This window comes from Cannabis sativa, chromosome 7 (assembly GCF_029168945.1).
Source record: "Cannabis sativa cultivar Pink pepper isolate KNU-18-1 chromosome 7, ASM2916894v1, whole genome shotgun sequence".
NCBI lineage: Eukaryota > Viridiplantae > Streptophyta > Magnoliopsida > Rosales > Cannabaceae > Cannabis > Cannabis sativa.
In genome coordinates this window covers 32,345,282-32,370,721 of record NC_083607.1, presented here as the reverse complement: position 1 = coordinate 32,370,721, position 25,440 = coordinate 32,345,282, and the positions used below count along the sequence as shown (strand labels likewise).

At 34.2% G+C, this 25,440-nt stretch overlaps 3 protein-coding genes across 3 annotated transcripts; 1 reads left to right on the top strand and 2 right to left on the bottom strand.

The window, feature by feature from the left end:
- Positions 1 to 4,758: 4,758 nt before the first annotated feature.
- Positions 4,759 to 7,634, bottom strand: LOC115696583 (uncharacterized). Its single transcript, XM_030623476.2, has 8 exons — positions 7,627 to 7,634; positions 7,345 to 7,433; positions 7,121 to 7,259; positions 6,565 to 6,679; positions 6,233 to 6,402; positions 5,856 to 6,078; positions 5,201 to 5,769; positions 4,759 to 5,041 (listed from the first exon to the last, which is right to left on the bottom strand). The coding sequence occupies exons 1-8, from the start codon at positions 7,632 to 7,634 to the stop codon at positions 4,759 to 4,761; spliced, it is 1,596 nt and encodes a 531-aa protein (XP_030479336.2).
- Positions 7,635 to 8,164: 530 nt separating this feature from the next.
- Positions 8,165 to 14,404, top strand: LOC115698007 (protein trichome birefringence-like 38). Its single transcript, XM_030625186.2, has 5 exons — positions 8,165 to 8,832; positions 9,120 to 9,291; positions 12,581 to 12,756; positions 12,851 to 13,009; positions 13,739 to 14,404. The coding sequence occupies exons 1-5, from the start codon at positions 8,537 to 8,539 to the stop codon at positions 14,025 to 14,027; spliced, it is 1,092 nt and encodes a 363-aa protein (XP_030481046.1). The 5' UTR covers positions 8,165 to 8,536; the 3' UTR covers positions 14,028 to 14,404.
- On the bottom strand, positions 14,159 to 24,040 carry LOC115698008 (uncharacterized). Its single transcript, XM_030625188.2, has 4 exons — positions 23,603 to 24,040; positions 23,450 to 23,526; positions 22,522 to 22,633; positions 14,159 to 14,607 (listed from the first exon to the last, which is right to left on the bottom strand). Exons 1-4 carry the CDS (start codon positions 23,884 to 23,886, stop codon positions 14,478 to 14,480), a joined length of 603 nt encoding a protein of 200 aa, XP_030481048.1. The 5' UTR covers positions 23,887 to 24,040; the 3' UTR covers positions 14,159 to 14,477.
- Between the last annotated feature and the right edge of the window lie 1,400 nt (positions 24,041 to 25,440).

Here is a 25,440-nt window from a genome sequence, read left to right as displayed (position 1 = left end):
TGATCTCCAAGAACAAATATAGAAGGAGCATACTACTTATTAGTAAAAGGTTTAAGAGAGCTCTTCCCATTGCATCTGGAAAAGGTAGCCTTTTTATCTCGGGAAGATTCAAGCTTATTATCATTCGAAGTAGCTTATAGGAGATGGAGATAGAAATGACAACACACTGCTCAAGGCACTTTTGAAGTAGAATAATACTCATAGGCAAAAAAAATTGATCAGATGACACTGGGAACAAATTAGATAGTACAGAGACCAATACATATTCTTAAGTTAGTAAAAGTTTGAGTATCTAAAGCTTTAGTGAAAAGGTCTGCTAATTGATTAGTTGTGGGCACATGAGATATTGACAACATATTTGAATCAACTAGATCACGTATAAAGTGGTTCCTGATGTCAAATTGTTTAGTCCGTGAATGTTGCACAGGGTTTTTAGAGATGTTTATGGCACTTGTACTGTCACAAAAAATGGTCAGTGTGTGTTGTGGGTGTCCATAATCAGTGAGGATTTTGTTCAGCCAGATTAATTGAGTGTAGCAGCTACCAGCTGCAATATATTCTGCTTCCGCAGTAGAAAGTGAGATCGACTGTTGTTTTTTACTATACCACGAGACTAGATTATTCCCAATGTGAAAACATCCCCCTGACGTGCTTTTCCTATCATCTAGACATCCTGCCCAATCAGAATCACTATATCCTACCAAAGTGGTATTCGTATCACAACTATACCAAAGACCATAGTTAACTGTCCCAGCTAGACATTTGAAAATTCTTTTGACCGCAGAGAGATGGGACTGTTTAGGATTGGCTTGATACCTGGCACATAAGCCTACACTGAAGGATATATCAGGTCGACTAGCTGTGAGATACAGTAATCCACCTATCATACTTCTGTATAGAGTGGGGTCTACAGGGTCACCAGACTCATCTCGTGACAATTTGGTTGTGGTGCCTATTGGTGTATGTGCATGCTTGACCTGTGAAAACCCAAACTTATCTAATATAGACTTGACATATTTTGATTGTGATATGAATGTGCCATGATCTAGTTGTTTTATTTGAAGTCCTAGAAAGAAATTAAGGTCACCTATCAAACTCATTTCAAACTTACTAGTCATTAAGGTGACAAATGTATGTACTTCACTTTGACAAGTTGAGCCAAAAATGATGTCATCAACATATATTTGGACAACAAAAATTCCTTTTTCAATATGTTTAATGAATAGAGTGTTATCTGCAGTACCTCTGATGAAGCCATGAGAAATAAGAAATGAGGTGAGTCGATCATACCAAGCACGTGGAGCCTGTTTCATTCCATATAGGGCTTTATTGAGCTTGTACACATGGTGGGGATGGTGTGGATCTTCAAATCCCTGCGGTTGTTTGACATAGACTTCCTCTTAAATTACCCCATTGAGAAAAGCACTCTTGACATCCATTTGGAAGATTTTAATCTTCATGAAGCATGCAATGATGAGTAGCAGTCTTATAGACTCTAATCTGGCCACTGGTGCAAAGGTCTCATCAAAGTCGATTCCCTCTACCTGACTGTATCCTTGAGCCACAAGCCTAGCTTTATTTCGAGTCACTGTCCCAAATTCATCTGACTTGTTTTTAAAGAGCCATTTTGTTCCTATAACATTTGCACCATCTGGCCGAGAGACCATTATCCAGACACCAAGTCTTTTAAAGTTTCCCATTTCATCCTGCATCGCAGCCAACCAGAACTCATCCAATAGGGCATTTCTGACACTTTTGGGCTCAATTTGTGATAGATAGCATGCAAATGCTAACAGGTTCTGCAGTTTTCATCTAGTGACCATGGTATCATTTGGATCTCCTATGACTGTGGCCTGAGGATGAGCTTTCTAAACCCAGGAGGGCGGTCCATTTTTATACAATTTGGCTTGTTGGGGTTCTTTGGTCAGGGCACTCTTAACTTCATTTCCTCTACCTGGGTCACTGACATTTGCTTGATCGTCACCTGATACACCTGGTTTTGTGTTTAGAGACTCTGTAGGAGTGTCAGGATACACTTGAGTTGGTCTAGTGATGACTGGTCTAGGTCCAGAGAGGACAGGGGCATCATCCTCGACACACACTTCTTCATGTCCTTCTAAGTCATCAAATTTTACGTTCATTGATTCGACCGCAGAGAGAGTCCTTTTATTGTATACCCTGTACGCACGACTGTTGATGGAGTACCCAAGAAACGTTCCTTCATCACTTCTGGGATCAAACTTGGCTAAGTGATCTCGATCATTCAGAACATAACATGTACATCCAAAAATGTGCATGTGGCTAACATTTGGGGGTCTCCCTTTCCATAGCTCATAAGCAGTCTGAGAAATACTAGTGCGAAGATGAACTCTATTGCACACATAGCAGGCAATATTGACTGCTTCAGCCCAAAACCGTTTTGAAATATCCTTGGCTTGCAACATGACTCGAGCAATTTCTTGGAGAGTTTTGTTTTTCTGCTCAACAACTCCATTCTGCTGAGGAGTTTTTAGGGCTGAAAATTCATGAAGAATTCCCATTCCATTTCAGAACTCGGAGAATATGGAATTTTCGAATTCTTTTCCATGGTCACTCCTCAGCCTAAATACTTTTCCAACTTTGGAGTCTTTCTCAGTTTGCAGTCTCAATATCAGGGCAGAGAATGATCCGAATGTCTTAGACTTCTTGTTGAAAATTTATTTTACCAGGATCTTAGATCTACTCACAAGTATGTTGTTTAACACCCTAAATATGAACTTTCTAAAACGATAAATTAAACACATATAAAGTTAAGAAAACCTTACATTGATGCAGTGGAATTAATGTCTCCTTCCACTCAGATCTCTAACCCTTGTATCCTTTCTGTCGCAGAGTATTATCAAGATCTGAGCCCGAATGTCCTTCTTCTTTGAGTTTGATCCTTCACAGTCTTCCAATCTATGATTGAGTTAATGCCTGTTGTGTGTGGGCACTCACTCTTTCACTAGGGTCACGAAATATCGAAGAGGAAAAGAGAGAAGGGGTTTCGGCCAATAGAAGAAAATAGGGAAGGCTCAGTTTTTCTGAAGAGAGAAATTTCTGTCAGATAACTTATGAATTGTGTTGTTTTGACTGAGCCATCACTTTCTATTTATAGGCAACTACTAGGTTTAGGTTAGCAATTATTTGGCATTAAAATAATGAAAATATTAATTTGAAAATCCACAATTAGTGGCCGGCCATGGTGTTATAATGGGCCCCACTTGATTTTGCAGTTTTAACAAATTTTATTTCTATTTTCTCAATAACGCCAATTTTCCAATTCTAACCATTTAAATGCCAAAACTAATTATTTAATAACTAAAATAGATTATTAAATAATATTGTCATTTAATGTAATTATTAACTAGACATATAAAGTCCATTAATAAATAAATAAACCTAGAATCTCTTTTCTTTACAATTTCACCCCTGCTTAGTGAAAATTCATAAAATTAGACATAGTCTAACTTTAGAATGATAATTGACTAATCACGAATCAATTATTGAGTCTTACAAGCAGAATGTTCTCGACTAGAATGGGGACCATGGATCTATATGCTGAGCTTCCAATAAGTAAACCAAATTTACCAAGGAAATTTCTACTTATTAATTCTTCGTTGAATCCACTCTTAGAACTTAGAATTGCACTCTCAGACTTATATAGAGCATATTATATGCTCCACGATATCAATATGCTATCTCATTTAACCATTGTTATAATCTTATTGTGATTTAAAGATCCTCTATATAGATGATCTACATCGAGATGGGATTTCTTTACCGTTCTCACCCCTCAATGTATTTTGCCCCTTAAAACACTTAGCTACCTGTAAATGGTGTTTAGTGATCTAATAATTAGTCAGTTAAACAAGAGCTCATCCATTTACTTCTATTTGCTAAGCTCGAATGGAATCATCACTTGACTTCTATACACCAGTAGAAGCTATAGATTCCATATTTATGTTTAGCACTCCCACTCAATCATACTATCATGTTCCCAAAATATACGTATCACCCTGACCTAAAAGTAGGCTTAACTAATAAATCAAAGAACATGAATAGCACTCCTAAGTTGAGCCTAAGCATATCAGGATTTAGATTATTTTAATCTTAAGATCAACTACTGATATTGACTTGGAAACATATATATATAACGGTAAGTTTGTAATATCTTAACTTAGTTACAATATCGGTCCAGTCAATGTATACTCCATACATTCGAAACTAGTATACTTTACTAATGTCCTGGAAAGAACATAACACTTACTCCAAGTGTAAGTACACATCATCGTTGATTATCACATTAGTGTAAATCCAATAACACTGATGAAATAGGGACCAAGTCTTTTGATTCATATGATCACAATCACATTCCACTTTGTTGACGATACTGTAATTGTGAATAAACATATGATCTGGATTTAACTGATTTTGTGTGTGTGAATGTATTAAACATATTAAACCATTAGCATGTAAAATTCATGCAAACATCAATCACTTCAAATTTCTTATATTGATAACTAATCAGATTGATAACTAAGACAACACACCCATCAGATGAAATTAAGCACTGAGTTTTAGTTAAACTTACAGAGAGGTTGTCGTCAAACAATTGACCGATGCTGATGAGGTTGGCTTTGAGTCCTTTCACATATAGGACGTTCATTAACTGAGCCACTCCATTCACGTTCACATCACCTCTCCCAGCAATCTGCCCTTTGTTACCATCGCCAAATGTCACGATTCCCCTTTTTCGTCTTTGTAGTTAACTAGCACTTTCTTATTTCCAGTCATGTGACGAGAACATCCACTGTCAAGATACCACTGCCCTTCAACAAAGGCAGACAGAGATAGCTTTGCAACTAATCCAACACTTGGATTTGGTTTGGACTTCATTTTCCATTCTCGACAAGGTTTGCGTCCATGTGACTTATTTGGTTGAGGGAAACTATTTGGTCGATTGAACATTGCTTTCAAGTAATTCTGCAATTTGTAGCACTTGGGACGAATGTGACCTCTCCTATTGCAGAAATGACATGTAGGAATGAAATTGTCATTCTGTGGCAGAAATCCTACATCAATCCTCCTTCCTTCAAACTTGAGTTTAGTGGGTCCAATTGGAACTTGTCTCTTCTCATATGAGTCTGATTAGTTAATGGTGGTTGGGACGTCAAGTAACTCATCTTCCTTCTTTGTTGAATCGACATTTGAGGGAAGTGAATTCTCAACAAACAGGTCATTACCTTGTTTATACAGGATCTTATAGCCTAAGGAGGTTCGATCACCATAAGGCTTCTGAAGCTGTAGAGTTTGATTGATAGCTGTTGTGCCTGGGGGAATGAATTGTAGAGCTTGCTTGGTTCTAATTAGATCAGGAATGAGTTTATAGATTTCATTCTCCTTTTCATCAACAAGTCTGTTGAGGTTTTTGAATGTGTCCTCTAACTTTCCTTTTTCAGTCTCCACTTGCTCTAGAGAACTTTTTAGACCACGGATCTGTTTAGTCATGTACTCCCATTGTGTAAACATTTCTTCATAAGCATTTTGTCGACCTACGCTATCAGCTTCTGATGAAGCGGAGACTGCATCATCTTTAGACTCAACTGGGTGACGGCTTCGGGCCATGAATGCCAGTACCTGCTTATCCTCATCTGATCCTTCACTGGCAGTGGAGTTCTTTTCTTCTTCACTATCACTCCAGGTTGCTGCAAGGGCCTTCTTCTTTTTGAGTGTGTTAGCGCACTCAGCCTGGATGTGGCCATATCCATCACACTCTCTGCACTTAATTCCTCGACTATTTTGATCAGTAGAAGGTTTCCTTGTTTGAAATTTACACCTTTGTTTTTCTTGAGAGAATTTTCTTTATCAGCTGGGAAATTTCTTCTGTAGTTCTTTTTCAAGAATTTCGCATAGTTTCTTGTTACCAAGGCAACGGTTTCGTCAGCAATGCCATTCAATTCTTCTAGAACTGGTTTCTTGTTTTCTTGATGAATAAGTGCAATACTCGCATCAGATTTGTCCTTCACTACATCCTTCTGTTTCTTGGTTTTCTTCCACCTGGACAGTGACAGCTCATAATTTTGCAAGGACCCGATGAGCTCAATGTTCCATAATTTTGGACATGAATCTTCTGGGGAGAACACCAATAACTTTTCGAACCAATTTTGAATAAGTTTTCCCCAGAGCATAAGATTCATTGGAGATATCACACAATTTTGCATGAAAATCTGCTACGGACTGATCCTCCTCCATGGTCAGATTTTCAAAAGCCTTGGCCAAGGCACGCAATCTTGATTTCTTGACAGCATCAGTTCCGTCGTTTTTAATTTTCAGCTTCTCCCATGCTTCTTTTGCAATTTCACAATTGGCAATGACCTTCAACTAATTCGTGGAGACAACATTAAACAGAGCATGAAGGGCCTTCGAGTTGAAATTAGCTCTTTCCATTTCAACTGTGGTCCATTGGCTCATGGGTTTGGGGATAAAGATTTCATTCTCCATCATCGTTGGTTTCCACCATCCTTCTTCTATGGACATCCATACTCTTTCATCTATAGCTCTCAAGAAAGCACGCATCTTGGTCTTCCAGTATGGATAGTTGGCTCCTTCCAACATCGGAGGTCTCGAGGTTGATCCTCCTTCTCTAAACATTTCCATCCTGCACAGAGGAGCAGAGAACAAACACACAATTGTTCAGTAGTTCTTCGAGAGAGAACTCAGAGGTGGTTAGTGCAACAAAATCAATCCTCAAATACGAATCAAGAATCAAGGATCAAGAATCAGACAAGTATAGGATCTAACAAAAAATTTTAGAAAATTTCAGGCTCTGATACAAATTGAAAGTACAACTTGTTGATTTTAATGATTCAGATTACCTAGTTGATTATCTTTGAGTAGATTGATTTCAACATATGAATTTCAGACTTGAATTGAGAATAAAACAGTAAAACACACAACGATTTACAAGCTTCATCTGCACTGAGAACACATCTCAGCCGACTAGTGCTTGGGTTCCCCGAACCAGGGTAATCTCATCTACTAATTCTCAAGAGTTTCGTATTACAATTTCCAATTCTCTCTAAAGGAATTTAATACAAACTTTACAGCAAATAGTAATGAATTACCAACAGCAATCAAGAATCTTGATTGCAAGTGCACAATCCCTTGTGCAGCAACTGAGTTCGTCTTCGACACTTCTTCAACCTGAAATCCCTTCAGATCTAATGACGAAGTTGACACTGAACTCCCTTCAGTTTGAACTCAGTAACTTCAGGCTCTGATCTTTCCACCATAGATGACCATCTTTAAGCTATACAATTAGACCTGTAGAAGCAACAACAAGAACAACAAGATACAACACTAACACCCACGATGAAACTGAACTAACTAACAATATCAATTTTATGGATAATCTGTTTACAGAATGAAACCGATTATTTATACCCAACAGAACAATCCACCTGGCACTAACTAACTCCTAACGATAAGTCATAACAGACTCACACCAATTTAACATTACGCAAGTGTGCAGATAAAACAGACTAAAAATCCAGACATGACTAGATATTCTATTAAAATAATCTATCACAAAATAATGACACTTACAGCTTCATTAGGAGAAAACAAACTATGGATCAGATTCGCATCCCAATCTCCAAAATTAGATCGCAAAAGTTTTATCGTACTACCGATCCCAAATAAATTTTGAGGCAAGATTCAGAAACTAGCCCACTTGTTTTCATAAATGGCAATATCTCTATTATCCCCTACTCTCTAAAGTGTCCCCCATCAAATAATTCTTTACCCTACAAAATGTTGTTCCAAACTTAAGGGCCTCTTTCAGATTTTATTGCCTTAAAAAGTCTATAGCGATGATATAAACTTAAAATAATTACAAGTTAAAAATTTTAAATATAATTCCTTATAATTGTATAACTAATTAGTTAGACGCCAATTTTGGGATTATATAATAGTGTAAAGATCAAGAAAAGCTTTATACGATGTCCGTGAGTCCGTGACCACCGTTTCAGGAATGTAAGAGAACTTTTTACTCAAGACCATGACACAACAAAACAAACAAGAAAACATCATACTCACCCAATTTTAATAAAATATTATAAATAAAAATCAAAACAAACATTGCATTGGAGTTTTAAACATCTTGTGTTTTTTTTTTCCTCTCTTTTTCCTTTTACACATTTCACCATAAAACCCAAAATCCATCCAGGATTTTTTTGTAACGTAACGCCATTCACCGTAAAAATAAAAAATAAAAAAGTATTAAAATAATTATCACAGACTCGTAGAGTTTAGCCATGTGAGCCCGCCAAGCCAAAGACTCTCTTTCTCTCTCTCTTACACACACACACACACACTCTTTCTATCTCTCAATGTACATTGTCTCACTTCCACGCAGTATAAATATGGGACATAAACCACAAGCTTTTTCCACCACCACTGCTGTTTCTCTCCTCTTAGACAAGTGTTTTGGTTTTTTTGGGGTCCAAAGTCCAAAATGGGGCTGCGGGTCCAACAAGCCCTGTTTCTTCTGTTTCTTCTCAAGGTTATGGTATTGTTTGTGGAAGAAGCAAAAGCAGAGCATGTTTTCTACAACGTGAGTAGATATAATGGAAGAAAGCAATTGAATGGTTGTAATTTGTTTCAAGGAAAATGGGTTTTTGACCCTTCTTATCCTCTCTACGATTCCTCTTGTCCCTTTATAGATCCTGAGTTTGATTGCCAAAAGTATGGTAGACCAGATAAACAGTATCTTAAGTACGCCTGGAAACCTGACTCTTGTGACTTGCCCAGGTATTTTATTTTATATATCCTTATATAAACACACACACACACACACACTAAGATAGTCTATTTTGTTGCAAAAACAGGGGAACATGTTTTTTGAATTGAATGTATCTTCAGATAATGACAGCATTTGATTTGTTCATGTTCCTTAAAATTTGGTCACCTTTATCAAAACACATATCTTTTTAAGCTCATCAGATTAAAGATACAAACCAGGTGTAGTTAGACTAGATGAGATCAGCTCTGTATAATATGTTTTGTATATAATGTATTTGGTATTGAAATATTGGTAGGTTTGATGGGGTAAATTTTCTAACGAAGTGGAGAGGTAAGAAGATAATGTTTGTGGGTGACTCACTGAGTTTGAACATGTGGGAATCGTTGGTGTGTATTATTCACTCGTCGGTGCCGAATGTGAAGACAAATTTCGTGAGAAGGACTCCTCTATCGTATGTGACCTTCCAGGTACTCTTAACTCTACCCACCACTACACTTTTTTTTTTTCTTCTCTTCTGTTCATTGCATGACTATGTCTGTAGGGTTTGTCTCTTTAATTTTTATTATTATAAAATTTGTTTTTCTTTTTGGAAGCTTTTACCTTCTTCAAAGAAAAAGAAAAATGTGAAAGAAGAGCCACATGTTTTTTCCGAGCCCACATTCCCGAGACCCCTTCAAAAGGAATACAATGATAATTAAAATACTAGTAATAGTATTATAAACAATTTATATACATATATAGATGTCGGGCAATTCTGAATAGTTACCAAAATCAATTTATATGTCCTTTTCATAGTAGCCTCAAAATATATGAAAATTGAATTATCACCAATTTGATTGGTTAAATATTACGTATTGTGTGATATAAATTAAATGAACGAAAAACTATCTCTGTTTCCTTTTATCTTTTTTCTTCTTTTTAAAGTTCGAGTTCATAATACTTATGTTTCTGCCCTAAAGAAATTGATGGAAGCTAGTTGAAAGGTTTCTTTTACTAGGTCAGAAGAATAATATTGTAACTGTCAAAACTCAAAAGTAATAAACAATTTGACAATGATGTAGGAGGAAAATTAAAAGTTCAATTATTTCGATAAGCATGTATATTATCTTTCCTTTTTCATTCGAATTCTCGACCATCGTGTAAATTTTATACTGAATTTAGTTCTGACTCCATATTTTTTAATTATACTCTAATAGGATAAAATAAATTTTATTTTAATAAAAAACTGTAAAAAATCAATACAAATATATAAAAAAAAAAATATGAAAAGTATATAAAAATTAAATTAAATATATAAATAAAAATATAAAAACTTATTAATTATATTAATGAATGGCAAAAAAAAAATAAAAAAAATAATATTTATGTAGTGTAAAATTTTACTCATATTATATTTTGTATTAAATTTGACAATTTGACACAATTTTTAATATGTGTCAAATTTAAACCACATTATATACCTATTTAATGAAAAATATAAAAATTATACTATATTTGATAAAAAAAAATAACTTTGTGATAAATTTTTATTAAATTATAATATTATGCTCTAATACATAATTTTAATATTTAATATAAAATTAATAATTTTATTTAAAAAATAAAAATTAATAACCTTATTATCAATTTTATTATTATTTTAATATATAAAATATTAAAAAAAAATAATATAAATGTTATATTTTAGCTTTCCACTAGAGTCCATGTAGATGGACTAACACATACATATACCGCACATTTTAGTTGATTGCCTTTCTTTTTTCTTTTCTTTTTTTTTTATATATTATTATTATTATTATTATTATTATTATCTTTCTCTTTTTTCGGTGGGTGGAAATGGCAGTTTTGAATTAGAACACTACATCAAACCTTGCTCTAATATTAATTGTCTAAATTATGTTATATTTATTAAAATGTGGAAAAAATGTTAAAATAAATACCTCTATGATATAGTAGGGCAGGAAATATTAATGGGGCATCTAGGATGCACCAAAGAAATTAAAAACTAAAAATGTATTAGTGTACCTTTACACACATTTTTTTATATGATATGATAATACAAATTATAGTTATTTATCATATAAATTTTAATAATTTATATATTAAAAAAATAATGTTCAAACAATTTCTTTGACACTAGTGTGTATCATAAAATAGAGAAATACCTATTATAAATCATTTGAATATGTTTTCAGTATTGTAAGTTAATTCAAGTTCTTTTAAAAAACATCCTAATAACTACAAAACAATGTACACTAATAAGTAAAAAAATTATAATTGTAACTTATGCGGTGAAAATTCTGAAAAAAAAAAAAAAAAAGAGAGAGAAAAAAATGCATTGGGATACCTTGTTGAGGTGGTGCTCTTTTTTTTTTTTTTTGGTATAATTTTTCAACATTAATTATTCAAATTTCTTACTTTTCTGCTTTAACGTGGAACTTTTTCTTTTTATTTTTTTTTTGTTAAGCGTTTTTCTTTGGAAATTCATTCCTTGAGTTAACATTACGAAATGAATTGCCTTTAAGTGCCATAATTATATTAGATAGAATGTTGAAGAATATTTAATTCTAAAGTACACAATTTCTTAATTAAAAGTTTTAAAACCTACTACAGAGTTCTTATACAAATGTTTACTAATTTTGAAAAGAAAAATTCTTATACAAATTAAATAAGCCAAGTGAGCCTTTACCTCTTTTATTATATTTCATTAAAAAAAAGGTGAAATAGGAATAATTTTAACTTAAGGGGTTTCTTTAGGAATATCGTAAATTAACATTGCTCAATGTAACACATTTTCCTCTCGAGAAAAAAAAAAAAAATCAGAAAGAATATTGAGCTATGTTATAAAAAAAATTAGAAAATGATGTAACAGAAATTAATTTTGCTATATGATAATAGTAGTTCATCATAAAAATCACTAGTTTTTATTTCAAACATCAAAAGAAAAAAAAGGCTCACTTTGCGTGGGATATGCAAGTTAGAAATATGGTACTTAATTTGTCAATCTGTTATTAAACTCACTAAACTCACATAATTAATAAAATCCTTAAAAGAGAGTAGCCATATTCGCCAATTTACAGGCTGTTATCAACCACTTGCCAACCTGTGCTCGTATGTGGGCAAGCAGCCTACTTCAATAATTTTGTTGATATAACTTTATTAATTTCATTCATAACCCACTAAGTCGACAATAAGTAGTACCTAAGTTTGGTCATACATTCAATGAACCCCTTTTCTTTTAATTAACATAAAAAGCTCCTTGTTAGACTAAACTTCTCTTTCAAAAAAAAAACAAAAAAAAACAAAAAAACAAAAACAGAAATCAGTTAAAACTTGTGGCTTTAGCAGCTCTAGTCTCCTTCCAAAAATAAATCAAATGGTTCTTTTTTCTTCTCTCTTCCCAATTTTTATTTGTTTCGTGGACGTTTGAGTATTTCGACGTACTTTGTATAGTTGTTATTTTATAAGATGTGGTTTCGTTCGTTAATACTTTTCTTAAGGGTTTGAAGTTTTAGACTTTTAAGAACACCTTTAGTTGTGGTTATTGAGGTCTCATTTTCAAAGGATGAAAAACTAGTGGCTCCCGAGTCTGTCACTGTCATTACACGAGCAAACTTACGAGTCCAATCGAATTAGTTTATATATATAAATGTATGTTCTGAGAATAACCATCAATAAAAGAATTGTCGTACTTGATTTTAATATCAGAAAACAAACTAAAAAAACTTAAAAGGACTTGTGTGTTTGCAATTGCAGGACTATGGAGTAACTTTGTTCCTCTACCGTACACCATATCTCGTGGATCTTGTGAAAGAATCCGTGGGGGTAGTACTGAGGCTAGATTCCATTGAGGATGGCAATGCTTGGAAAGGAATGGACGTTCTCATCTTCAATTCCTGGCATTGGTGGCTCCACAAAGGAAAATCTCAGCCGTATGTTTTTTTATTTGGATATATATACATATAATATATATATTTATATATATTATCTATATGTAATTTTGTGTAATTGGTTTTGGTTTGGCAGATGGGACTATTTGCGAGAGGGGACCAAATTGTACAAAGATATGGACAGGCTTACCGCATTTTTTAAAGGAATGAGTACATGGGCGAGATGGGTTGACCTCAATGTTGACCCTTCAACAACTAAAGTATTCTTCCAAGGAATATCTCCCACCCATTATCAGTAAGCACAGCTAAACCTTCACTTCATTTTTGTCATAACAATTTATTGAATTATTGACCTAAAAACAATGTTGTATTTTACTTTTTGTTAAATAAGCACAAGCAGCATAATTGCATATGTTAATAAGTATTCCACATAAACTGACAAAAAGTCCCTAACGAAACAGCTTAGTCAATAGAACAATCAGTATAAAATTGAGAAGCAAACATTAACATAAAGCAGTGTAGATAAACACGTGCAAACATTACTATAATGTAGAAGTGCTGTAGTGTAGATCAGACTTGTGCAAATGGACTAGTAACTAGTTTACGAATAATTTTGGCCAATAATAATAAATAATATATATTACTAGGCATGTCATTAATTTGAACGTTAATGTACTGATAATAATTTAAGACCATTAATGGCTATATTTGACCAATAATTCGCAAAAAATGAATATACATGGTACTTACATTGACAAAACCCATAAAAAAAAATAACAAAAGCAAATTTCTAAATAAAAAAAAAAAAAATAGAAATTAAGTGGCAAAAAAAAAAATCATTAGTGTAATTTCTACTATTTTTTAAGGTTGTGGTGCTATGAAAGAAAGATGTATTAGGTTGGCTGGATTAGGCATTAGTAAAATATATGAGGGCTGATCTGGGCCAATACCACTAGTTATGCTATGCTAAAATTAGTAGAAGTAGAACCTCAATTGAAATGATTTTGATGTTATTGTGAAACAGGGGACGGGAATGGAACCAGCCAAAGAAGAGCTGCAATGGAGAACTTGCACCATTATCTGGATCAATATACCCAGCCGGAGCACCGCCAGAAACCTCCATAGTTAGCAAAGTGCTGAGTAGTATCCAGAAACCAGTTTATCTGCTCGATATCACCACACTGTCACAGCTGAGGAAAGATGCTCATCCATCATCATACAGTGGGGACCATTCAGGCAATGACTGCAGCCATTGGTGTCTTCCAGGTTTGCCTGACACTTGGAACCAGCTCTTATATGCAGCACTTCTTTGAAGTTCAACCACAAGACCACAACATCTTCTGTCATTTATGTACAATAATTGTCTGTATACTAGCTCAGAGACTCAAAGAAAATCTCTCATTCACTTCCATTGGTAGGATGTATAATAATAAAACAGTGGAAAGAAAACCAACTGTAAAGTGATTGATTATAATTAACCAAAATGATGTATTGGGAATTGACAGATAGGAACCCATTTATCTACAATGCAAAGGCATTGTAATTGTGATTTCAGTAACCACTAGGTGGTGTAAGGATTTAGTTCAAAATAAACTTGGCTCATCTTATCCTAGTTGAAACTATTGTGTAAGTCCCTTTATTTTTCTAGCAGTGTTGATAATAAAACAATGTTCCCCCTCTTCAATGTTCATTATTTGTCTCTTAGTTTTGAATTTAGTAGATATCAAAGCCTGGTTATTCAGTACTTTAGAGAAAACAAGTTGCTAGTAACCAACATAAACCGCTGCATTTACTATGTAACAATCATCATTCTTATCTCCCATTTCCTCAACATGCACACCACTTGAGCATATTAGTCCTCCATCCACAACTTCAACATTCAGTATCTTACCACTGCATATCGTTCAAAACAAGAAAGATAATGGTCAAACAAATGATTAGCAAAGTTATTTGATATAGCCATTTCTAATTGCAAACCAAAGATTTTGTTCCACAACGAAGTAGAAAGGCCCAGACTTACACAGCTACATATTATATGATTACATCTTAATACAACAAGCTGTAGAAAGCACTAACAAACATAAGCATAGAACCATGGGATTTCAACTTGGCAAACAGAATGTATTAATTGAAGGGGGATCCTTCTCTTGACTGATCTTCTGTGTCTCTAAAAACCACGACAAACACTCTTCAAGCAGAGTAAAAAGGCATTGTCACAGAGCCATTTCCTTTCCTTGTTTTCACCTTGAGGACAAGGTGAGAATTTTATTCTCTTTTTTTTTTTTTTTTGGGGGGGGGAGGCTTTTTATTTTTATCAAGCTGGCTTTTACTGTTGTTTTCTCTTATTTTTTGTATATCCTAGCTGGCACCATTTTATGTTATCCAATACCTATAAATAAGGGAAATGGAATCACTTAAGGGTGTTTAATTTGGAAAATAACTGATAGACTATTTCCACTCTTACGATTATTCTATCATTAACATATCCACTAAAACAAAACTAGGAAAAAATTACTAAAAGACCTGAATACAAAATAACCCCTTGTCCAAAGCCGTTCCCTCGGTCTCCTAGAGTAAACAATGTGTATTGGGGCTTATCAGGAACTTGAATCTAAAAAGCAGTTCAAGAGTTTAAGAACAGACAACGGAAGAGAATATACCAGTAACAAAATTCATAGCTTCTATAAACAAGAAGATATCAAATGACCATTAACAATGGCTTAAAGTCCACAACAAAATGTGTATTGGGGGTATCGCCTGTCGGATCCCACTGCCCCCAATGTGATAATCAATAGAGACGTGATATGTTTAGAAGATAAAGTAGAACAAGAAGAAAATGATAGCACTTTATAAGAAAAACCAAAGACCATTATGACTCAAACTATTAACAAGAACTAGATTTCTACTGAAGCAGCACTAGAGCACAAACTAGAAGGGCAGCAAGCTGACTCAACTCCACAAGTTCGACGACCAATATGAGAAAGGAGAAAACAAGCTTGGCACTAAGACTATGTTATGGAGAGTAATGTTGCATACTGCCTACTTATAGGGGATGGAGAGCCATAAACTTCCCATGAGGCTACAAAAAGCCAAGAAGCATTGCTGTGGATGACAGCAATGCAAGAAGAAATGGAAGCTCTACATAAGAGCAGAACATGGGATCTTGTTCCAGTACCACACGGAAGGAAGGCCACTATGAACATATGAGTCTATAAGACCAAGTTGGCAATGACAAAGTTGAGTGATATCATGCTAGATTGGTGGTGAAAGGATTTCCTCCGATTGAAGGAATTAAGTTCAACAAGATATTTTTTCCTGTTTTTAGACTTGCAACAATTCAAGTGATCTTAACAATGTGTGCTACATTTAACTTGTACTTAAAGCAGTTAGATGTAAAAACTACAATTCTTCATGGAGAGCTTGAAGAAGAAATTTATATGCTTCAAAAAGGAGGATATGAAGAAAAAATAAAAGAGAGCTTCACTTGCAAGTTCAACAAATCTCTATACGATCTCAATCAGGTGCGATATGTTGGTATAAGAGATCTGAATCCATCAAGAACCTTGGATGTAACAGACTTAGTGTAGATCCTTGTGGCAAACAAGATTCTAGAGATGCGAATTCACCAAGACAGAAATAATGAGAAGATTGGACTTTCTCAAAAAAATTAACTCAACAAAATTTTGCATCGCTTTAATATGCAAATTTGTAAGCCAATTTCTACCTCTCTCTCTATTAATTTAAAGTTATTCTCAAATAGGAGTCCTAACAGTGAAGCTAGAGGATGGAAGTGTCTGGAGTATCGTATGCATAAACAATGGGTAGCTTAATTTTATGTTATGATTTGCACAAGACCAGACATTGCACAAGCAATGAGAGTGGTTAGTCGATACATGGCAAATCCCGGTATAGAACATTGGAGTGTTTGTAAAGAGGATCTTGAGATATGCTAAGGGTACTTCAAATGTTGCATTAAAGATGGAGAATTAGACTTTACTGTCAAGTGCTACGTTGTTTCAGATTATTCAGGTGATCTTGATAAAAGTGAAATCCACCACAGGTTATGTAAGTTAGGTTTTAAAACTACAGTCTATCGTGGCTATTTCAACGACGGAGGCAGAATATGTCACAACTACACAAGCTAGCAAAGAGATCATCTGGTTGCAAATGTTATTGGAGTAGTTTGAGCACAAACAAAAGAAGATTGCTTTGTTTTGTGATAGTCAAAGTGCCTTACACTTGACAAAGAATCCTTCACTCAAAGACAAAACACAAATAAGTTCAGTATTATTTTGTTCGTAAAAAGATTGAAGAAGTGTGGATATCCAAAAAAATCCATAGGAATGATAACTTATCAAATGCTACGACAAAACCGATCAATAATGACAAGTTTATATGATGTCGATCCTCTATTGGCCTAGCAGATACATAAGTTGCATAAAATGATAATAAGAAGTAATGACTTAAAGTGGGAGAAATAGTAAAGTTATATTTAATTAATCATTTATTTAGGAAATTCTTAATTTAGATTTACTAAATAAAATAATGATTTATATAATTGTTATTTCTAGGTTAGCTAACTATTTTCGTAGTTAATACACATTAGACATACCTATGAACTAAGATGATGTAATAATTTCTAAATCATCTTATAACCATTTCGTAGAAACTAACTTTCTTTTCTGTGTTTTCTTCTCATTGTGAGTGGTGTATCTTCTTCTTAACTACTAATATATTTTCTTTACCAATTCAAACTTCAACTTTAAGTTGTTGAGCACCCCAATCCCAACAAAGACTCCATTTGAAGATTTTTAGAATAATCGTATGTTTAATCGTCGAAAATAGTTGCATGTTAATACGCTAATTACAAAAGGTTGTACAATCAATTTGTCAACTAATATACTACAAATCAGAGGTATAAAACAAATAAATATAAACAATCTCAAATAATTTGGTTTTCCCTACTGATACCAAATTAAATACATAATATTTACTTAATTCTAGAATTTCTCTCAAGATGGATTATGTATACCAAACATTCCCAACTTCCTCAATAATTCATCAAAAGTAAATTCCTGGGAAGAGTTTTGGTGAAAATGCCGACTGTTTGAACTCTGAATGGAGTATAAATAGTTTGAATTGCAGCACTTTCAATTTTCTCAGTGACGAGAAGCCATTTTATGGGTTGTGCCACCTTCATTGTGGCAAGGCTCATTCAAGAAAACTTGTATACAAGCTGTGAACATTCCCTATGTTCACACCTCACCACTTTCATTATTCCCCAAGGATGTAACCACTTTCACATTTATAACTTGAAGTATAAAAGGGAAATTGGAAACTTTAAAGGACCATAGTTCCTGAAGTACTCCTCTCAGTTACATCTCATGCCCATTATGCATCACTGTAGACATTGATCTGTATGTTATTACTTTTCTGTAATAGAAGTCCTTTCATAGGATTCATCTTCAAGTACCTTAGGATTCTAGTAAAAACTTTCATGTGTTCTTCAGTAAGATTGTTCATGTACTGTCTGACAACACTAACTGGGAAACCAATGTCAGGTCTTGTATAAGATAGATAGATCAAGTTTCCAACTATAGCCTTTGATATCTCCCCATGTCCACTGGGGTCCTGCCGATTTCTTAACCAACTTTCTTGCTGGAATCCATTGAAATTGACAGCGGTTTGCATCCTAACATTCCAGTTTCTTTTAGTAAGTCTAGGACATACTTATGTTGTGAGACAAAGATGCCAAGTTTTGATCGAGCTATTTCTGTACGAAGAAAATGTCTAAGATTAAAAAGATTTTTAATATTGCTTTCCTTAGATAAAAATTCTTCCCACCACCTCCTCACATGTCAATCTTATGTCATCTGCATAAATAACTAGGATAGATATCCTTTTACTTTATGAGAACCTGACGAATAGAGTGGTCTATTTGACATTGAGCGTAGCCATTCTGAATGATTGACTTAGTAAATCTATCGAACCATGCTCACTGAGGATTGTTTAACACTACATAGATATTTCTTGAGTTTGCTAACTGTATCTTTGTTTGAAGAGTTCTCAAACCCCGGAGGATGCATTTGAGGTTAGGCTTTATATTTCAGCTTCCATGATGAAAGAGATGCTTGAAAGAAAAAACATAAAATTTGTGGCAGGTGTGATTATGGTAGGAATTTTTTTTATTAGAATTAGAAACACCCATACCATGAAAATTCGTATGTTTATTCCTCAAAAATAATTGCCCATTAATAGGCTAATTGCAAAAAGTTGTACAATCAGTTTTGTCAACTAATATCCTAAAAATTAGGGATATAAACTGTTAGGGAATTGGGATGCTCAACAACTTAGAGTTAAAAAATATTTTACTAGCTAAGAAGAAGATCCAATTCTTTCTCAATAAAAAGAAAACACGGAATAGAAATTAATTCTCTAAGAAATGGGATGATTATGAGATGACTTAAAAATGATTACAACATCTCAATTTATATGTTTGTCTAAAGCATATTAACAGCAAAAATAGTTAGGGAACCTATAAATATCAATTTATATAAGCCATTCTTAAATTTAGTTATAAACTAGATTAAGAATTTCCTTAATAAATAAATATAACTGTACTATTTTAATATTCTCCCACTTGAAGTCATATTTTCTTATTCCCATGTTATGTTTCTTACCTATCTGCTAAACCAACAGAGGATCGACATCATATGAACTTGTCATTATTGATCGGTTTTGGCAAACCATCTACTAGGCGGTCTTTCATATAGATTTTTTGGATATCCACACTTCCTTCTTCCACCTTTTCACTAAAAGAAATCTTTCTGGAACATGGGATGAAAAGAGTAAAGATCAAGCTACCTTTAGTAAATGACAATTTTTGCGTACGGCCACGCCATTTTGTTGTGGTGTATCTACACAAGAACTTTGATGAACAACTCCATTGGATTGCAAATAAGATCCAAGTACAGAATTGAAGAAGTCACGAGCATTGTCGGTTTTTAACACTTGGATGTTTGTTTGGAATTGAGTTTGGATCATTTTGTGGGAATTTTGAAAAATATGACTTGTTTCAGATTTTTCTTTCATGAGGAATGTCCAACTTAGGCGGCTGTGATCGTCAAATAGTATTAAAAACCAATGTGCCCCACTGATATTTTGAATTTTGGATGATCCCCATATATCCCCGTGAATAAGTGAGAATAGATGAGAGGGTTGATGGGGTCTTGGAATGAAAGAGTGACAAGAATGCTTAGAGAATTGACAAATATCACACCTGAGAGACCATATTGACAAATAGAGATGGGAATAAGTATTTAAGATATACAAAATTTAGATGACTTAGAAGGTAATGCCATAACATGATAGTATTGATTTTATTGGACTGGTTTACTAAGGAAAGAAATTGACCTTGGGAGAAACAACAACTATTTCCATGGTTAAACATGGGGTTGTCGATTTTTAGCAACAAGCCCTTACTGAACTCAGCATAGCCAATCATCTTCCCCTATTCCACATCCTAAAAAACACAAAACTTAGCAGCAAACTTAACTTCACAATTAAGATCACTACTCAATTTGAGTACAGAAAGTAAATTACAATCAAGCTTTGGAACGTAAAGGACAGAATTTAAGACAAGACTTGGTGAGATTGTTATAGTTCCAATTCCATCAATTCTTGAACACGAACCATCTGCTATGCGAACAGTACTTTCATGAGAGTATTTACTTAGAAAAGAAAATAGTAATCTATCACCTGACATATGGTCGGTCAGAAGCACCAGAATCCACAATCCAAGGGTTATGAGGAGTTTGAATAACCTGAAGTGCATGAGTATTGCATTGTCTTGCGACTAAAGAGATGGCTCTTAATGAGTTTTGTTCTAAAGACAACAAGACAAAACAAGTATCGAATCCCAGAGAAGACGAACAGAGAGAGACAACACCAGAAAAACATCGTTGGAGTCGGAGAAGAGCCAGAGATGGTGAAACCTGAGAGAGACGACGTGGAAAACATCGCGCCGTTGGAGACTGCCACGCGCGCCCACGTGCTAGCGCGTGGAGAGATTCGCGGCGGAGGGAGGTGCGTGGGGCCCACGCGCAACTCAGATGGACGCCGAATTTTTGAGTTTTTCCAATCGGAGGTGGGACAAGCTCCCTGGGTCGGAGGTGAGAATAGAAAACTCCTTTTAATTAGTTTTCTAAGATAGTGCCTCTAAACCCTAATTTAAGAAGAGAAGGAATGAGAAAAATAAAATGCTTTGAGAAGGTTTTACATGCTTTGATACCATGAAGCAAATGAGAGAAAATGATTTTTGTTTTCTGATGATCTATTTTAGTATATACAAAGGGTATATATAATACAATGTGAACACCTAGAACACTAGAGTAAATGAAAAAGCATTAAATGTAAATTTACATCTAATTTACAGCTAGCTTGATTTCTTACATGTGTTGATCATGCTATTATTATATGAGAAGCATGAAGTTCTGAAGTGATAAGAGGATGAGTTAATAGAAACTCTTAATGAGATCTATACTCTATGTGGAGTGGAGTACCGAGCTACAGGAGTACTCTTGATAGACTCACCTATGTGAATGTGGGAGTGGGGCCGCTTCCTATGGAATTTGGGGAAAAATTTCTAAAACGTTCACCATACTGGGATAGACGTACATGGCCATTAAAGCACAGGCTTTTTGATTACACCCTTCAAAAGAATGGTGCGTAGTATGATGTTAAAGATAGAGTTCAAGACTTCAAGTCACTCTAGTAAAATATAAATCGTATTCACTAAGATTCAAATCGAAAGATATTTTTATTTAAGCACTGTCTTATAGTTTTCTGATATTAAAAAAAATTTCAAGTGGGGGATTGTTGGAACTTAGTTAAAATTTTACAAAAATTTGAGAAGTGTAGTGTGTGATATTGATTTGAGTCACACTTGGGATAGGAACACTTCCTTGAAAGTGTATATAAAGTGTAACTTTGAGAATTGGGTTTGGGACCTAAGGGTCACTCAATTTTGTGCGAATGGGTGAGGACTCACACACCGGACCATCACACGCGTGCGCCGCTACTGCGGTCCGACCGTACCGTGTCGAGCTGAGCTGGCGCACGGGTTGTGATGTCACTTTATTTTTTACAGAAAAAAAAAATTATTTAATTAATAAATATTTTTATTTATTAATTAATTATTTTTCTTTAAACGCGTTTATAGAAGCAGTAAACGTGATACGTTTTAACTGCTAATGACCCATGAACCACGATTGAAATAACGTTCTTCTAACCGTTCTAATTTGATCGACTTAACATCTATTTAAGTCACACCTGACTTACAGCAAAATACAACTTTTCAACACAAAAAATTCCTTTCTGTTCAATCTCTTTATGATTTCTCAGAGCAAATATTTTTGGGGTGTTTCAGAGCGATATCGTTCGGTGCAGAATGAATTATATACATACAGAGGTTGTTTTATCCTGGAGACACTATGGTTGCTAGACTACCGTGCACACTTCGGGCAGAACCGCGAAACGTCTTAAAGAGAGCGACTTAGTCCGCGACTCAGCCACAAAAATACATTTGGTAATTCGTTCCAATTATATTTTTAATTTGGTTCAACAAATTCTAAAGCCTAATCCTCTACAAATTAATGAAAATAAAAATGCTAAGGCAATTTAATGAAAATTTGAAAGATATTCATCCTCTTTGATTGAGTGATTACGTAGGAATGATCAAAATAACTTCCTAATAGTTTAGGTAAGGAAACTACTGCATCCAGGTTATAGAAATATAAAGATACTCACTATGGAAAAACTGATTTAACTTTTTCAATATCCAAAGATTGTTGGAGAGGATGCGGCACTCCCAGCTTGATCTGTAATTTCATTTGATCAAATGAAACACCAGGTATGGACCCTGCATTTATACTGTATAATTAGCAGTGAAATAATTTCCAATAAAAAAAAACATTAAAACAACAGCTTAACAAGACTTAAAATCTTAAACCAGACCAAAAACCATCAATTCAGTGAAATTTCGGAACGTTGAACTAAAATTTCATGGTGTGATTATCCTCAAACAATTCTTCATTGACTGTCGCATCATAACATGATACTAATCATCAAACTCAAATCTCAAAGCACTCCTATCAATGCCAAGAACCTTCACAAGACCCATGAAGTAGATGACTCTACTTTGGTACATATCAGTTATAGTCAATTGTGTTGGTTTTAATAATTAGGATTTACTTGGACAGCAGCCAAGTGTATAACTAACTGGCTTTCTTCGACTCTGACCTACACTTAGGAATACATGTCAATAAGTCCTTGTAAAGGATGGGACAATATTTGAGCACAATGAGGATTTTCAGAACCTTGTTTTGTACTAGGTCTATTCCTGCTTCATATAATATCGGTTTGAACTAGGCCTTGCCTTGGATAAAACATTTTTTTCTTGATTCCAAACTACATAGAAATATATCATGTTTCAGTTTTAAGCTTCGTCTTCATTCTTGTATCCATCTTGTTTGTGATCAAGAGAATCTCAGAATTAACATCAATGTCTGCTTAAATTCTAGCAGAAGAACTACCTAAGCTACCCAAAATGTATTTAATTATAACCCACAAAAGAACCATATATCTCAATCACTTTACATCCCGGGAATGACAACAAGATTTATCAAATGCTACATTATAATGAAGAAACCCAAATCGGGCATTGACGAAAAAATACCTCTTCGAAAAGCAGGGATCGAATTGGAAGAAATGGCATCTCTACAAGCACGCATTGCAGCCGAAGTAATATTTTGGCTGTTTCACCTAATTTTAATTAAAGATCGATACTTTTAAAGTGAAAAGCGATGAAATCTATAATCCGAAGACTCACCCATGCTGGTCGTAGCCAACACCCATCTCGACGAAGAGGAGCTTCATCAATGGAGAGTCACTTTGGTTATCGGCGGCTCCACTATGCTCGGTGGAGACGGCTTCCATGGCCGATGGTTTGGCTGCGGTAGGAACTCTGAAATGGCGAGAAAATAGAGGAAGACGAAGACAAAATCGAGCTGAGGTGGAAAAGAGTGATGGGTTCGAAGGAGTTGAGTTGTAGAGAGAAGGAATCACAGTGGATGAGCAAGGCAACGGTAAACTTGAAACTAAGATGATACTCATTTCCAATTCCAAAGACGTAATAGTTTCCTTTTGGCCTTTACTATGTTTTCCATGGCCAATATTAATATTTCTTTACAATATTAGTGACAATTATTGTATTTTTAATAGGGAAATTTGAAATTTCATGCTTACAATACCTTAAAAAAATTTCCTTAAATTCATAGTTATTAAAATTGATTATATATGATTACATTACTAATTTTCCAAAAATATCCCACATTTGAAATCCCTAAACTCATCAGCATCTCTCTTCCTCTCTCTCAACTCACTCTCGCTCAACCCACCCGAAAACTCCAACCCCAGCTGACGGTGACGGCACAGCCGACTTCAACCCACGCTCGACCCAAGCGAACCACGGTGACTGGCCCAATCGACGGCGTAGAGCACTTCAACCCACGGTGGATCCACGGCGAACTGCTAAAATGTCGAAGGTATGTTGTGATTTCTTTGTTTTTTTTTTAGAAAGTGTTAAAGATTTATTTTGTTTGTGATTTTGTTTGGGATTGTTTGTGAAACCTATTATTTATTAGATTTAAGAAAATTTTTGTGGAATGGAAATTGGGTGGATTCGGATCTGTGAAAGGAGAAACCATTGGGGAAGAAGAAGGTCCGATGGGTCTGATGGTCCTGATGCCATGGGTCCGATGGTACCAATATGATAGCCATATGGATCCGATAGCTACCAATTGGACCCATAGAGCAAGACTGATTCTCTCAAAAGCTGAAGGTCTGATTGGACCGATAGGGTCCAATGGCTACCATATCGGGCCCATCAGACCCATCGGACCCGAGGTGTTTTTTTCTTGTTTTATTAATTATTAATTATTTAGTTATTGTTTTATGAATTATTTTATTTTTTATTGATTTATTAAGTATTGTTTAATTAATTATTATTTTATTAATAATTATTAATTATTGTTTTATTATTAATTATTAATTATTATTTTATTTTTTATTGTTTTATTAATTATTAATTTTTTTTATTGTTTTACTAATTATTGTTTCATTATTATTATTAATTATTGTTTTATTATTAATTATTAATTATTATTTTATTAATTATTAATGATAATTTTTTTATTAATTATTAATTATTGTTTTATTATTAATTATGAATTATTATTTTATTTTTTATTGTTTTATTAATTATTGGTTATGGTTTTATTATTAATTATTAATTGTTGTTTTATTAATTATTATTTTATTGTTTTGTTGATTTATTAATTATTGTTTTATTTTTTATTGTTTTATTAATAATTGTTTTATTCTTTATTGATTTATTAATTATTATTTTATTTTTTATTGTTTTATTAATAATTATTTTATTTTTTGTTGATTTAATTCTTGTTTTTTTTTTTCAGAGACCTCTACATCTAATAATTCTAGTGTCGAAGCATTACACAGGTCGTGTCACATGGCGCGGTGGTAGTTATTACTACCCGAATATTAAGGCTAAATTTAAAGAATTCAGACTATGGGATAGGGTGAGGAAATCCTCTTTCAAACAGTTTTTCGAGAGAGAGCCTTTGCAATTTTCAGGAGCTTTGATTCATC

What these genes read in the sequence shown, in the direction of transcription:
- LOC115696583 (XM_030623476.2), bottom strand. An exon ending in TCTTGTTGTTGCTTCTACAG is followed by an intron (nt 7,260 to 7,344) that starts GTCTAATTGTAT and finishes AAGGGAGTTCAG; the next exon opens with TGTCAACTTCGTCATTAGAT. An exon ending in TGAGAGCTATAGATGAAAGA is followed by an intron (nt 6,403 to 6,564) that starts GTATGGATGTCC and finishes TCCACGAATTAG; the next exon opens with TTGAAGGTCATTGCCAATTG.
- LOC115698007 (XM_030625186.2), top strand. Translation starts at nt 8,537, where the DNA reads ATGGGGCTGCGGGTCCAACAAGCCCTGTTTCTTCTGTTTCTTCTCAAG. An exon ending in GACTCTTGTGACTTGCCCAG is followed by an intron (nt 8,833 to 9,119) that starts GTATTTTATTTT and finishes AAATATTGGTAG; the next exon opens with GTTTGATGGGGTAAATTTTC. An exon ending in CACAAAGGAAAATCTCAGCC is followed by an intron (nt 12,757 to 12,850) that starts GTATGTTTTTTT and finishes TTGGTTTGGCAG; the next exon opens with ATGGGACTATTTGCGAGAGG.
- LOC115698008 (XM_030625188.2), bottom strand. Translation starts at nt 23,886, where the DNA reads ATGAGTATCATCTTAGTTTCAAGTTTACCGTTGCCTTGCTCATCCACT. An exon ending in GATCCCTGCTTTTCGAAGAG is followed by an intron (nt 22,634 to 23,449) that starts GTATTTTTTCGT and finishes GTATAAATGCAG; the next exon opens with GGTCCATACCTGGTGTTTCA. An exon ending in GTTAAATCAGTTTTTCCATA is followed by an intron (nt 14,608 to 22,521) that starts GTGAGTATCTTT and finishes AACGATATGCAG; the next exon opens with TGGTAAGATACTGAATGTTG.